Genomic DNA, 13,027 nt, shown 5'->3' with positions numbered 1-13,027 from the left:
GGGTCACCTTGTGATTGATGTCTGGGGATTGACAAGTGGAAGGCTCCACCCTCCTGTCAAAATGGCCTGTGGTGGATGATCAGAATCTTTCCCTTAACCTTCTCTGGGTGCTGTTTTCCACCGCAATTATTTGAAACCAGGCATAGGCAAACTCGGCCCTCCAGATGTTTTTGGGACTACAAGTCCCATCATCCCTAGCTAGCAGGACCAGTGGTCAGGGATGATGGGAGTTGTAGTCCCAAAACATCTGGAGATCCGGGTTTGCCTATGCCTGTTTTAAACTATGGTTTGAAGTGACATGAACCAGGCCATTATTAAATGAGAAGGGGGAGAACCATAGGCATAGCTCAGTCGATAGAGCATGCGACTCTTAATGTCAAGGTCATAGGCTTGAGACCCATGTTGGGCAACAGGGGGTTGGACTGAATGACCCACCCAACTCTACAATTCTATGACTACCTTGTGCTCCTTGGAGAAGAATGTGGGATCTAAATGCAACGAAATAAAAAATTGTGTTTTTTGTTGATTGCCAAATGCTTGTTTGTAGCAAGCCGTGTGTGTCTCCCATTCCGTGCTGTGGTCATTTCCAAGATGTGGGTCAAATGCCGTCTAGCTTATTAATAAAGGTCCCAGTTAGAGACCTCCCTATAGTACCTGGTGCTTTAGCACGATCCTTTTGTTTTTAGGATGAGGCCTCTAAACTAATACATTACTGGCTTTCCTGTATAAGCCAGGATAGAGGTAATTGCCATGTTTATTCCAATGTAGTTTAAGGAATACCTCTCATTGGGCCAACTGCCTTTTGGTAACAGCAAGCTTTTAATCCTGGCTGGACTTCACAAAGCAAAAAATCAAAATGCAAAGGTAGAGTGAAGTAGCTTTAAAGATGAATGTACAGAATGCAGATGTTAGATAATGCCTCCCTATAAGCCTTTCCCATATTAAAAGTTCTTGGCAATATTTTAACTAGCAGGCCCCTCACTGTTTGCTAAAACTGCTCATTAGGCGACAGCTGCTTTAAGGAGCTTTTAGGTTTAAGGATCCTGTCAACTAGGAGAGTCCTCATCAATGCCACCGATAAGCCTGCCCCAGTCGGAACTGACAGTTTTTTTCATCCCCCCTCTGAAATCCCTTGATTCCTGTCATCTTTTCCTCCCCTCCTATGAAATCTCATTCTTGCAGAGGAAAAGGCTTCATGCTGTAACTTATTTAGCTAGTTCAATTAATGTCTAGGGCGCTAATGAGGGTATTTGGATTAAAGGACTACAGCATATAGATGTCAGCAGAATTTCCCCATAACCTCAGGCTTTTAAATATCTCTTCCATATCAATCTCTGTCCAAACTGATTAGGCTGGTATAAGTTAAATGGCGTTTTTCTAGTCTGTGGATCTCAGTGTAAGTTTTGGAGCTTACATTTCAGGATCTAGGGAATTTCTGAAATGCAGATTACAAGTGACAGAAACCCCCTCCCCACCTGCCTGTTTCAACAGACAAGGGATTATGGGAGGCACAAATTTGAAGAGCAGCAATGTGGGCGCAGCCTGCAGCCTTGGTGTTTTGACTGCAAGTGTAGTTCTCCACACCTAGATGGATGAATGTTAACTGGGTTGGAGTGGTTTAGGGAAACTGACCATAGGGGATAAATCAAACCTCTCAGTTTCTTCCTCTTAAAGAAGCAGTAACTTCAGCTGTAACCATTCTGAGTTAAACAGTAAACCATGTACAGATCAACATATAGTATCTACACAAGCTAAGATCCGCAGCTATTTATACTTAAAATAAATAATAAGTTACTTTGAAATGGAACCGGTGCTGTTTTGTGCCACGCTGATCCATAGCTAGCTACTGGTGGGTAAAAAAATGGGCTATATCATTGATATTTAGATACATGGTGGCAGCAGTGAACAACTAAGTAAAAGATTTTAGCCTAAAATAAAGAAAGCAAAGCACTTGGATGTGTGAGAACACCCCCTCCAAAATATACAAGTAGTGTTCACCACAGCAGGCCACCCTTTAAAGGTGAGTATCTAACCACCTAACTTCTGCATTCTGCACCCATAAGAGTCATCACCACCCTCTGACACTATAGATAGTGGTATTAAAATAAGCCAAGCAGTCTTCACTCCTGCTTTGCCTATTTTTTCAATTTTGGCATTACTAAATTGCACAAGGTGCTACTGCACTAGGCTGTATTAACTGCACAGTATTTAAATGAAGCATCCCTAAAATTATTTATCATTAAGCTTGACAAACTTGTAAAAGTGGTAAGCATTACATGCCCTGCATTTACGCCCGTTTCTTTTCCTGGGGGGGTGGGGGGAAGGAGGGAGTCCAGTTTTCAAAGTGTTGCTGTCTAAAAAAACCCGCTTCACGCCAAGAAAGTCTAGTGGCACTCTTGGTGGTCCTTAATCATGGAATTGAAGGTGTTCTGGTGCAAACTGGTCTTCACTCTCTTCTCTCGCTGCCTTCTGTTGCAGAACCAGACCCTCACCACTTCTTTCTCCAGATTGAGCCCCTCAGCCATCCTCATGATCTCCTGAGATGAGGGCTTGCTTTGTTCTGCAAAATGGCTCTCGAGAGCTTCTTTGGCTGCAATGCTGGAAAGGAGAACCATAACAATTCGATCATAGCCTTGGTATCTCAGGCTGCATGGAAACTATGGGCCAGTTCATGCAAGGCGTTTCGTATACACAACAGAAAAAAAAGTATGACACCCACATGTCATTTGTAGCCTGGGTTGTGCGATGCAAATAGGAGGCATCATCCGTATTTATCCCTGTGCTTTCAATACTAGCGGAGCAAAAGAGAGCAGCACCAAATTCAAGAGAGCAAAGAGAAAAGCAAGGCTCAAATTGGTGCTTTAAAAATGGGCGGTACATTGCCAAAGGTGTTTTAGTGAAAACCTTCCTTGGGAATATCTCTCACATGTCCAGAGAGGCCTCGGCCACTTCCACCTTTGGAGGCCCCTAGCCATGATAAAAAATAGAAATGACAACACTTGAGCAAAAAAAGGTAATCTGTACCAGTTAACACAAAATTTTGTGTTTTACCAAACCACTTTTTAAACTGGCTTAAATTTGCGGTTCTAATCTGAGAGCGTAATGTTTAAAAACAAGTTGGAAACCTTGTTACGATATTACAATATTGCCTCATTCTTTGGGGAAACTACAAATGAATGCTGAAATTGCCTCCAAGCTGCTTTTTGTGCTTTCCCCCCCCCGAACTGAAATTTTGTGAAAATATTCAGATATGTGGTATATTTCTTCCAAAACCAACATTCAGATATGTGGTATATTTCTTCCAAAGGTAACAAAAAACAGTTCCCTCCGTAGTGGAACAATTTTTCATTTTGACCACAAGGGGACGGCATTATACTTCATGTTTGACATGAAAGGGGCTGTGCAAAGCAGGTAGGATTCTGATGCAAAATAGCAGGGATGGTATGTTCCCTTTTCAGGGTTTCTTTTTAGAGAGGTTGTACTTTGCAATGTATTTGTGTTGCTGAGGTTAAACAAGCCAGGAATGGGTGGGTGGGTGTGGGTGTATCAGCATCGGCAGGGTGGTGGAGTAAAACAAAACATTGTGGTTTTTATTGATTCAAAATCGTAGAAGATTGAATTAGCACGGGTCTTTTAAAGGGAGCATGAACTCAACTGTAAGTCTATGGAGGAACAAAATTAAAAAATTCCTTCCAGTAGCACCTTAGAGACCAACTAAGTTTGTTATTGGTATGAGCTTTCGTGTGCATGCACACTTCTTCAGATACCATGCACACGAAATCTCATACCGGTAACAAACTTAGTTGGTCTCTAAGATGCTATTGGAAGGATTTTTTTTATTTTGTTTTGACTACAGCAGACCAGCATGGCTACCTACCTGTAACTAGATATATGGAGGAAAATAGTGTGATGTTTTGGACCTCGCTCCCCCCCAACAAATACAGGGCCATATATGTAATTAACAAGGCAATCATATACATGTGTATTTGGAAGTGGTGCAATGGGTTAGGACATCTGGCTATTAACCAGAAGGATGGTGGTTCGAGTCCAGCCAGGGAAGGCTGTGGGCAGGATTCGCTTGCACTAGATGACTCTCAGGGTCATTCAATCATTATATTTCTATGCCACTTTTCACTTACATGAGACACAAAGTGGCTTCCAACAATAAACAGCATAACAGACCATCACAATTACAACATAAATCACATAGAATAATTAACAAATCGCCAGTAAAACAATTGCAAATCATCAGCAAAGCAACCATCTTCTATAAAACACTTATTTACAAAACAACTAAAGGGGAAAAAAGCTAAGCAGTCTAATTCTACAAGCCACCGGGGGTGAGGGAGCTTTCCAACTATGCAATTCTATGATTCTAGGTTCTTAGCCTCCAACAAGTGTTTTATAGCAGGGAAGGGTCCCCGCTTCGTACCTAAGGGCTGCATTGCATTAGTGGTCTGGGCCAGAGGCAATAGTGGGCCAATGGGGAAGACTCTTACCTTTCCACAGGAGGCTACATTCTAGCCACACAAGAGTCAGAGGTTTACACACCCCTCCATCATCCATCCAGAGGAGTAAGATGGGCAAAAGCACCCATGGGTGGCATGGAGCAGGGCCATTGGGGGTTCATCCTAGGGGACGTGTCTTGAGGGCTGGCTAGAAAGACCAGGTAGGCTGCCTTTTGCCCCTGGACCCGAGGTCCCTAACCCCTGGTATGTAGGATGGCAGCCTTAGGAGACTATTCCTACAGATGGGAATACTCAAGGGCTAGCTGCCTGCGTTTCCCAAAGCTGAAAAGCCCAGTTCAGCATCCAGCTGCATTACCTTATGGTTGTTCTGCGTTTTCTTTTCCGCTCATTCACTCCAACTTTTTCATTGTATAAGGCTGCAGAACAGAACATTGTGAGAGAAAGCGACTTCCAATGATAACATGCACAGTATCAAAAGCTATTGCGACCAGCAATTCCTGTGAACTAAACACTCACATTTCAGTGATTTCAAAATAGGACCCACACCTAAGACCCAGGGGGCGCTTTGTCACCTGGTTCATTGGCACCTGGGACAGAGCTAGTGGGAACAATCCTGCTTCCTCCCTTGACTAAATGTGCTAAAGGGGTTGCTGGAGCAGGCTTGTGTTTCTGAAAATTGTTCTCCTCCACATCAGTTTCAATGCACACAAGCAAGGAAATCTCCTTTAAGAAGAGCCGTGGAATTTTGGGTTATACCTCCTACTTGTTCTGCTTCCTCCAGCCACTTGGTTAGGATGGATTTAAGTTTGCAAGCATTCTTGAAGCTCAGCTGCAAGTTTTCAAACCGGCAAATAGTTGTTTGGCTGAACTCAGAGCCATGCACGGCAGCCAAAGCCTCTCCAACATTAGTTTGGGTATAACCTGCCAAAAGAAAACAATCCTACAAGCTTGGGAAAAGATGCTGGCATAGAAACACTTTATCTATCTATCTATTTATCAGTCTACACACCCACCCACCCACCCACCTATATATATGCATACACTGATGATTTTTACGCTCATCCGGAATTTTTCTTTCATCTAATAAAACAAATCTCATTTTGATTTCACACCAATCAGACACAGAAAAGGTTTTCCAATAGGGAAACTATTAATCTGTGGCTGCAAAAATAACAAAGAATCCTGAGTCACCTTGAAGACTGCATGTGCTAATTAGCCGACCAATGCCAGGCTGTCCAAATTATCAACTTTGCATGAATGGCCACTGGTAAGGCCATAATTCGCACGCCCTGCACTTCTCTGCATTTCTTTTTCTTCTGACCTCAGTGAGATCGGTAAATAGGATGATTCTGCATCTATGGATAATGCTTAATGCATCTACAGCCACTTTATGCACCACATGCCACAAAAGTTATGCCAAAGTAAATTTCTTTGTTTCTAAGCTGTCACAAGACTCCCTGTTGCTTGTACAAAATAAAATGTTTTAATTTTAACACAGAAGCAGGCAAACTAAAAAGGGAGCCTGGGACTTATCCTTGCGCTATATAAGGCTTGTGCTATACATTTCCTACTACTCAGAAAAGACATTCACATTTAGATTTCCTGCATAGGATCATTTATATCAGTGCACCATTTTTGAAGAATGTGGGAGGCTTGAAAAGCTCCAGTACTGGGTAAAAACCCAGTTCATTTGCAATAGTACTTAGACATGGACCTTTTACACTGCCCTTTCTACTCTGCTGCTGAAAGTTGACCATTTTATCATTATCAGTCTGCCACAATCCATGCATTTGTCGCTTTAGCATAAGCAATATATATATATTTTTAAAAATCTCCTAACATCTTTAGTTAAATGAGTCACATACCCAGCTTAATTCTTCTCAGCTTGAACTCGTTGGCAAACTTTTCTAGTTCCCTGATTTCAGGAGAATCCATGTCTATTGGTTCTTCGATTGACTTGTTCTTCTTGCGGAATTCCTGCTTAAAATCAGTGACCGAGTCATCTCCAAGGATGGAGGGGTGCATGGAAGGAAAGCTGTGGCCCAGAGCACATGAACTGGCGCTCAGCGCATGGTCAGGGAATTTATAAAGGCAAGGGGTGAGGCTACCTGTTGGAGAACAAAAAGAAATGTTATAATTTCCTAGCTCACATCATTTAGCAGCAGTGCAATTCTAGGCAGACTTTTACTCAGAAGTAAGCCTTACCAAGATCAATGGTACACACTCCCATGTAAGTTGCATGGGATTGAAGTCTTAATAGCTTATTCTCGTTTCGTATTACCTAGGTCTTATGTCCACTGGTCTTATTGATTGTTCTGTAAACTGTTCTGTGGCCCTCTGTGGTGAAAAGTGGCCTATAAATATTGGAAATGAATAAACAAATAGACTGTGCTGGCTTCCCAGTTTGCTTCCAAGCCCACTAAAGGTGCTAAAACCCTAAAAAGCTGAGGGCCAGGCTATCTGAAACACTATCTCTTCCCATATGAAGCTTCCCACAGGCTAAGAAGTCCTTTCCTATCTCCCACCAGAAAAATAGATTTGGTTAGTGAATAGACAAGAAGGGGCCTTTTCTGGGGCAGCTCTTGAGTTTGCAGAATTCCCTCCCGATGAAGATGACAAGCTCCAACCACAAAGTCCCTTTTAGTCATCCTTATTCTGTATGGCTTTTCATTGTTTTTAAATGGCTGTACTTGAGGGACAATTCCAACAGATTCCACACACAAAAAAACACTTATGTCCCTGTGGAGATGGCAGTACCGAATCGGTGGTGCATGTCCTTCTGGCTTGCACTCTTTATAAAGACTTGAGGAATGAGATTATCACCCCTCTTTTATTGTCCATTCCGGGTCGCCCAACCACTGCCACAGTGTCCTTTCTCTTGGCAGATCAAGATGAGCAGGTGACAGCAAAGGTTGCAAGGTTTTTAGCTGGGGCAAACAGAATAAGATCCACTATTTGACTATTGATTATAAACCCTAAAATGCATTTTATATAATTGTCTGTTTATTTTCATTCTTTGTATATCATATTGTTGTTTAATTGCTATGGCCGATGGCTGATGCAAATAAAGATTCATTCATTCATTCATTCATTCCCGATGATGATGACTAGCGCCAACCACAAGGTCCCTTTTAGTCATCCGTATTCTGTATGGCTTTTCATCGTTTTTAAATGGCAATTAAGATTTAAACCCTGCTCCTTTTGATTTTGAACTACTGCTGTTACAGGAATGCCTCTCGGGCACTGAAGCCTTTTATGTAATAAGGTTAATCAGTTAGGGAAAGCAAAACAAAATGAAACAGGACAGACTTGCCTTGCAATGTGCCAACACCATTCACAATGTTGGGATGGGGCATACTGCAGGTCTGCAAAATGCGGCTTTGAGAGAGGCTGGCTGCCAGCATATCTGGACCCGCAGGCTTGATACCTGGGTAAAAAGGGGGAGGGGGAAGTTGAGAGTGCAGTAATGGCATTTCAGTTGAGACAAACTGAATTAGTTCCAGATGTATCCCCCCCGCCCCGCTTTATGGGCCCACTGGTTTTAAGGGAACATTTCTTACCTGCCATCACGCCATAGGCAGCTTGCTGGTTTCCATAATGGCAGGAAGGGATGGAATAATGCAGACCTGATAGAACATTTCCCAGTGTCAGCATGGAGAGGTATATGCAGGAAGATTTAGGGGTTGGGGTTAACAAAACAGATGAGACTGGTAAGAACATGTATAAAGACCCGAAGATCATCCTTTCAACCCAACCAAAGTACAGTGGTACCTCAGGTTAAGAACTTAATTCGTTCTGGAGGTCCATTCTTAACCTGAAACTGTTCTTAACCTGAGGTACCACTTTAGCTAATGGGGCCTCCCGCTGCTGTCACACCGCCACCATGTGATTTCTGTTCTCATCCTGAAGCAAAGTTCTTAACCTGAGGTACTATTTCTGGGTTAGCGGAGTCTGCAACCCAAAGTGTTTGTAACCCGAGTTACCACTGTATACTATGTCACTGAAATTCTACTCAATATTGACCCAGAATAGACTCCAATGTATAGTTAGCAGAGTAAAACCTTAAACACGTTGCAGGATTACCCCCCAAAATAGACCAGAGGCAATTAATATTTCATCCAGCAGAGCTTTACTGCTACTGAAGGCAAATGAGCATAATGGTCACAAATCCAATGCATTCAGGATTGGCCCTGTCCATAAGAAATCCAGCTGCAGCAGACTTAACTTTAATAACTTATAATAAGTCTAAAACCTTAACACTAAGCATGCTATGTACAGAACACCACACCAGAACGAAAAGATATAGAAAGAGAAAGTGAAACCCACACGCCTTCTGGCCCTACTTTTATAGTCAGCATGACCTTGACTGAAAAGATAAGAGAACCAGTTTAAGCCAGCTATACTCAGCTTCTCTGAAGGAATAACCCAAAATATCAGGAACTCCTGCTTGTTTCTTCCACACAGAGAAGCTTCCAGAACCCTCTTGAATTAATTAGAATAGAAAAGATCTCTACACATCAGATCAATATTTTCTGCACCAAGAAATGCAAACTGGGACCAGTGTACTAGAATTGCCTAGCCCCACATGTCTTCATTTGACCTCTTCAGTTGAAGAATTAGCACCACTACAGGTGTCACACAAGACCCGTTTAGTGTGGCAGCATCTTTACTTTGGAACTTGCTGCCTGTTGAGATGAAGCAGGTGCCTTCACTGTTCTATGTTTGGTGCCTGCTAAACAAATTCCTGTTTAGACAAGCCTACTCAGACACTAAGAAAGTGGAGATAATTTTACTCAGCTTTAGTATTTTACCTTCTATTTATATGCTTTAAAAGTATGGTTGTAATTTTTTTCCTTTATTTTATTGTTTTATCTTTTTGTAAACTGCTTTGAGCATTGTTCTTTTCTTTTCTTTTTACAATCAAGTTGTGTACAAATGTTATGAAATAAACAAACAGGCAAATAAATAATATATTATATACACATTTTGGATCTGTCTTGAGTCTATACTCTACCTTTTGGAGAACATCTTAAGAAAGTGTGTAAATTTGAGCTGTACAAGCAACTGCACGCACCCAGCTTTCAAGGCACCTCAGATTTACCATGTATGACAAAGTTGTTGAAAGGAGGTGGATCAGAAGTCCAGTAAATGTAGGCCATCGTGTGCTAGTTATAGTGATTACTGAAAAGCTTGACACATAAAATATAAATTATGCTTATGAGATTTTATTTTATGGTGTAAATTTTACAGAATAAACCTTTTTTTGAAAAACAGCCACATCTGATGTGGGCAGGTGATAAAGGAATCAAAGGAACATTTGACTACTTCTTGAACTATGAATGGCTTCTGCGTTAGTCAAATATACCCATGGTTCTTTGGATTGATTCCATTTTACACAGAAGGAACTCTCCTGCCCGCAAATCAGTGCATCCAGTTTTACTTCAAAACAGAGCTGTTTGTTAAAGATCACACATGCAAGTTTTAATATAGCTCTGTACTAATCATAGGCCAATCCTTATCTGGCAGGCTGGTCAAAAGTCCGCAGTATGAACTATTTACAAAATTTTTAAAAAGCATGTGTGTCTATGTGTGTGGCAGGGGGGTTACGCACTGCAAATAAATCACTGTGTGCCAAGCCATTTTTGATTTTCATTCTTTCAGCCACAGTTCTTGTTTTAAGGCATTGAAATAGAAATGAATTATATTCCTGGAAGGATTCTATTTCACATTAAATTAAAACGGCAGCGCAGCCTTCTGCTTCTTTCTTCATTTCTTTTGAATCCACAAATTGGTTTTCTCCCATGTAACAGAAAAAAAGTTTTAACTTAATGATCTTTGAAATAGTTGGATACAGTATAATATACTTTCAGGGTCATCTGCTTTAATACACATCTTGATGCTTCTCTGAAATTAAAAACGGAGAGCTCTTGAAGTAACAGAAAACCCAAGGAACTGAAAAGAGCCTGGCTTAAATTGCCTGCAGGGCAGAGGAGAGAGTAGCAGTTTCTGAGCACAATGACTTTCATGCATCACTGATATAACTCATTTGGGAGAAACCAGATGTGGAGCGATGAAGGAACGCCACACAAAAGCCTCTGTCAATGGGACATGGATCTCTACCTTAAAAATCATATTTCCCTGCCTTCCCAAGGAGCATCTATTATTCTAAACCAGCACAAGCCATCCTCTGCCTCCTTCTGAGTGGTCTGTCTTATTGTTGTTGATGTGGCATGACCAGTCACAGGGACCATAGTGCAGCATTTAGTTGTGAGTCCACAACTACCAGAAAATTATTTGGAGGGGGGTGGTAGTGTTAGTGGGGAGACATTGGTGAAGTCGAGGTTGACCAGGTAGAACTTTGCCAAGGTAGCCCTCAAACCTAATACTGGTGCTTCGTGAAACAATTCTTATTTTTAAAAAATTATTCTGAAACTATGAACTCTCTGGCAGGTTATAAAACCTTGCAAGTGTTTGAAAGTATGACTTGAGACAAATGCAGATGTGGCAGAAAGTTCAGAGCCCATGGCCCACTTTTCCAGTTTAGACCTTGGATACGGCTGTGTTTCCATTCCCAATTCAAAGTGCCGAATACTGCCTTTAAAGATTTCGGACCAAGGTGTTTTAAGGATCATCGTGCGATCATACCCAATTTCTGAGATCTTTGAGGCCATTTCCAGCTGGGTTCAGACATGCTGGTGGTAGGAAAATGGGACAGAGTATCTATGGTTGCAGCCCAGACTATGGAATTCCCTCTACGAGGCTTGTTGGCTCCTTCCTTATCAAACTTTTATTGGTTGGTGAAAACTCTTTTTGATATACCTTCAATATAGATTAATTCTCACTCCCTGTGTCCCTCCCTAGGTTTTAGGTAGCAGCTTTTTCTGATTCTGTTTTCCCTTCTGCTTAAACACACATACTGGAGTTTGAAAAAATGGGCATACAAATGGTTTTATTTGTTGAAATGTCATTTCACGCCACTTGGAATAAATTGATGCTTTTGATCAACTCTAAGGGCCCTTCCAAGCATCCTTTTTATTGTGCTTTCATGATTATTTGGTATCTGGGAGGTTATACATACAATCCCACTTTCAATACTGTTTGTGTTTGCTCTTCTGTTCCCAAACAGTGCATGTTCCTGCTAAAATCCTTCAATTTTTTATACCACAAACATTCCAAGTTATTTTTTGTTTTTCACTCCCAGATATCTTTTATAGCACTCTTGTTCAAGATGTGTAGCTCCAGATGACAATAATGCAGTAACACTGGGGAAGCATTGCAGAAGGATGTGTGGATCCTCCAATATAAACCACCACAAATTCAGTATAAATGAGTCAATTACATGTTGCAGAATATACCGCCACCTAGAGCAGCAGCAACAACAAAAATAAAATGTCATATGGAAGAGTCCAAATGAAATGAAATTTAATTGTTAATAATGTCATACTTAGACATGCAACTGAAAACAGGATTTATTAGCTAGGTTAATATTTGTATCACCTTAGATTTTTAGTGCTGGCATATGTGCAAACTGGTTGGTTTTATTTTCCACTTCATATAAAGCATCTTCCCATTCTTTAGTATGAGTTTTTTGAGAAGTAGGAAATAAGACATTTTAGATTGTAAATGGTTTTAGGAATTGTGATATGCTTTTACCATTTTGGATGTATGTTTCGTCTTGTTTTTAAATGGTTTTAAATTTTGTACGTTGTGTGAATTGATTTTATTCACACGTTTGTACACCACCCTGGAATCGTCTGTTGAAACATTTAAGAAACACTTTAAAGAAATACGACATCAGATAAGTAAATAAGACACCAGCCTTTTGATGATGCATTATGATGATCCAGCTTCGCCATTGTGAAGATTTTACTGGAAAGCTAATGTGGCAATTAAAAAAACAATGACTACACCGTACGCAATTAAACCTGGCATGCTGGTAGTTTTAGTTTGAATCATTTGCTCAGAGAACCTAATCTCTTTAAAAAGTTTTCCCTTCAAGGGCTTGCGTAGCATATGAAAGATGCCAAAGCATGGCACATTGAGAAGAGCAACACTGATAGAATAAAAAAAGTACCTGTTGAGACCACATTGGTGGCATGATTGGAGACGGGTAAGCACTCTGCAGCACTGTGATGCATTATCAGAGGCAGAGAGGGTGACGAGTCTGAATTCAAAGGGATGAAGGTGTCAGCTGAAGGAAAGGCTTGACAACTCATTCCCACAAGCAAACAGAAAAGGAAGAACGAAGAGATGCCTTGCCTTGCTTTTCTCCCAAGTCTACCCTATGCAGTTCCCAGCTGCCCAGATTCGATTGCTACCACTTTCCCTTGCATATATACATAACATGGGTTATGGTGCACAGGGAAGTCGTGTGCAGGTATTTATACTGTCAGGAAATCCCTTTATCCATTTTAATGTGCTTTGCCTGCCAAGTTGCCTGATCACTTAGGAACCTCCTTCCTCCCCACCCAAATGCAACAGACACCCAATTAATGAGGGGAAACCAGAGACCCAATTTTTCCCCAGGTTCTTTTAAAGAAGGCTTTTGTGAAGGAACA

The 13,027-nt window shown here is 41.2% G+C and overlaps 1 protein-coding gene across 3 annotated transcripts in view; it reads right to left on the bottom strand.

The window, feature by feature from the left end:
- Positions 1-2,316: 2,316 nt before the first annotated feature.
- Positions 2,317-13,027, bottom strand: part of POU1F1 (POU class 1 homeobox 1) — a gene marked incomplete at its 5' end in the record, with an annotated part of 56,542 nt that continues 45,831 nt past the window's right edge. For 2 of the 3 annotated variants that reach the window (XM_083439297.1, XM_083439298.1), the window contains 6 exons: positions 2,317-2,598; positions 4,825-4,885; positions 5,226-5,390; positions 6,335-6,573; positions 7,779-7,896; positions 8,030-8,095. In XM_083439297.1, coding sequence (XP_083295423.1) covers positions 2,385-2,598; positions 4,825-4,885; positions 5,226-5,390; positions 6,335-6,573; positions 7,779-7,896; positions 8,030-8,036 — 804 coding nt within the window. In that variant the 3' untranslated portion in view covers positions 2,317-2,384. Of the gene's footprint in view, positions 2,599-4,824; positions 4,886-5,225; positions 5,391-6,334; positions 6,574-7,778; positions 7,897-8,029; positions 8,096-12,543; positions 12,686-13,027 lie in introns of those variants that run through there. The other variant, XM_083439296.1, reaches the window with a different exon arrangement.

This window comes from Podarcis tiliguerta, assembly GCF_965153285.1.
Source record: "Podarcis tiliguerta genome assembly, chromosome: 4".
Lineage (NCBI taxonomy): Eukaryota > Metazoa > Chordata > Lepidosauria > Squamata > Lacertidae > Podarcis > Podarcis tiliguerta.
This window is presented reverse-complemented; position numbering and strand designations above follow the sequence as displayed.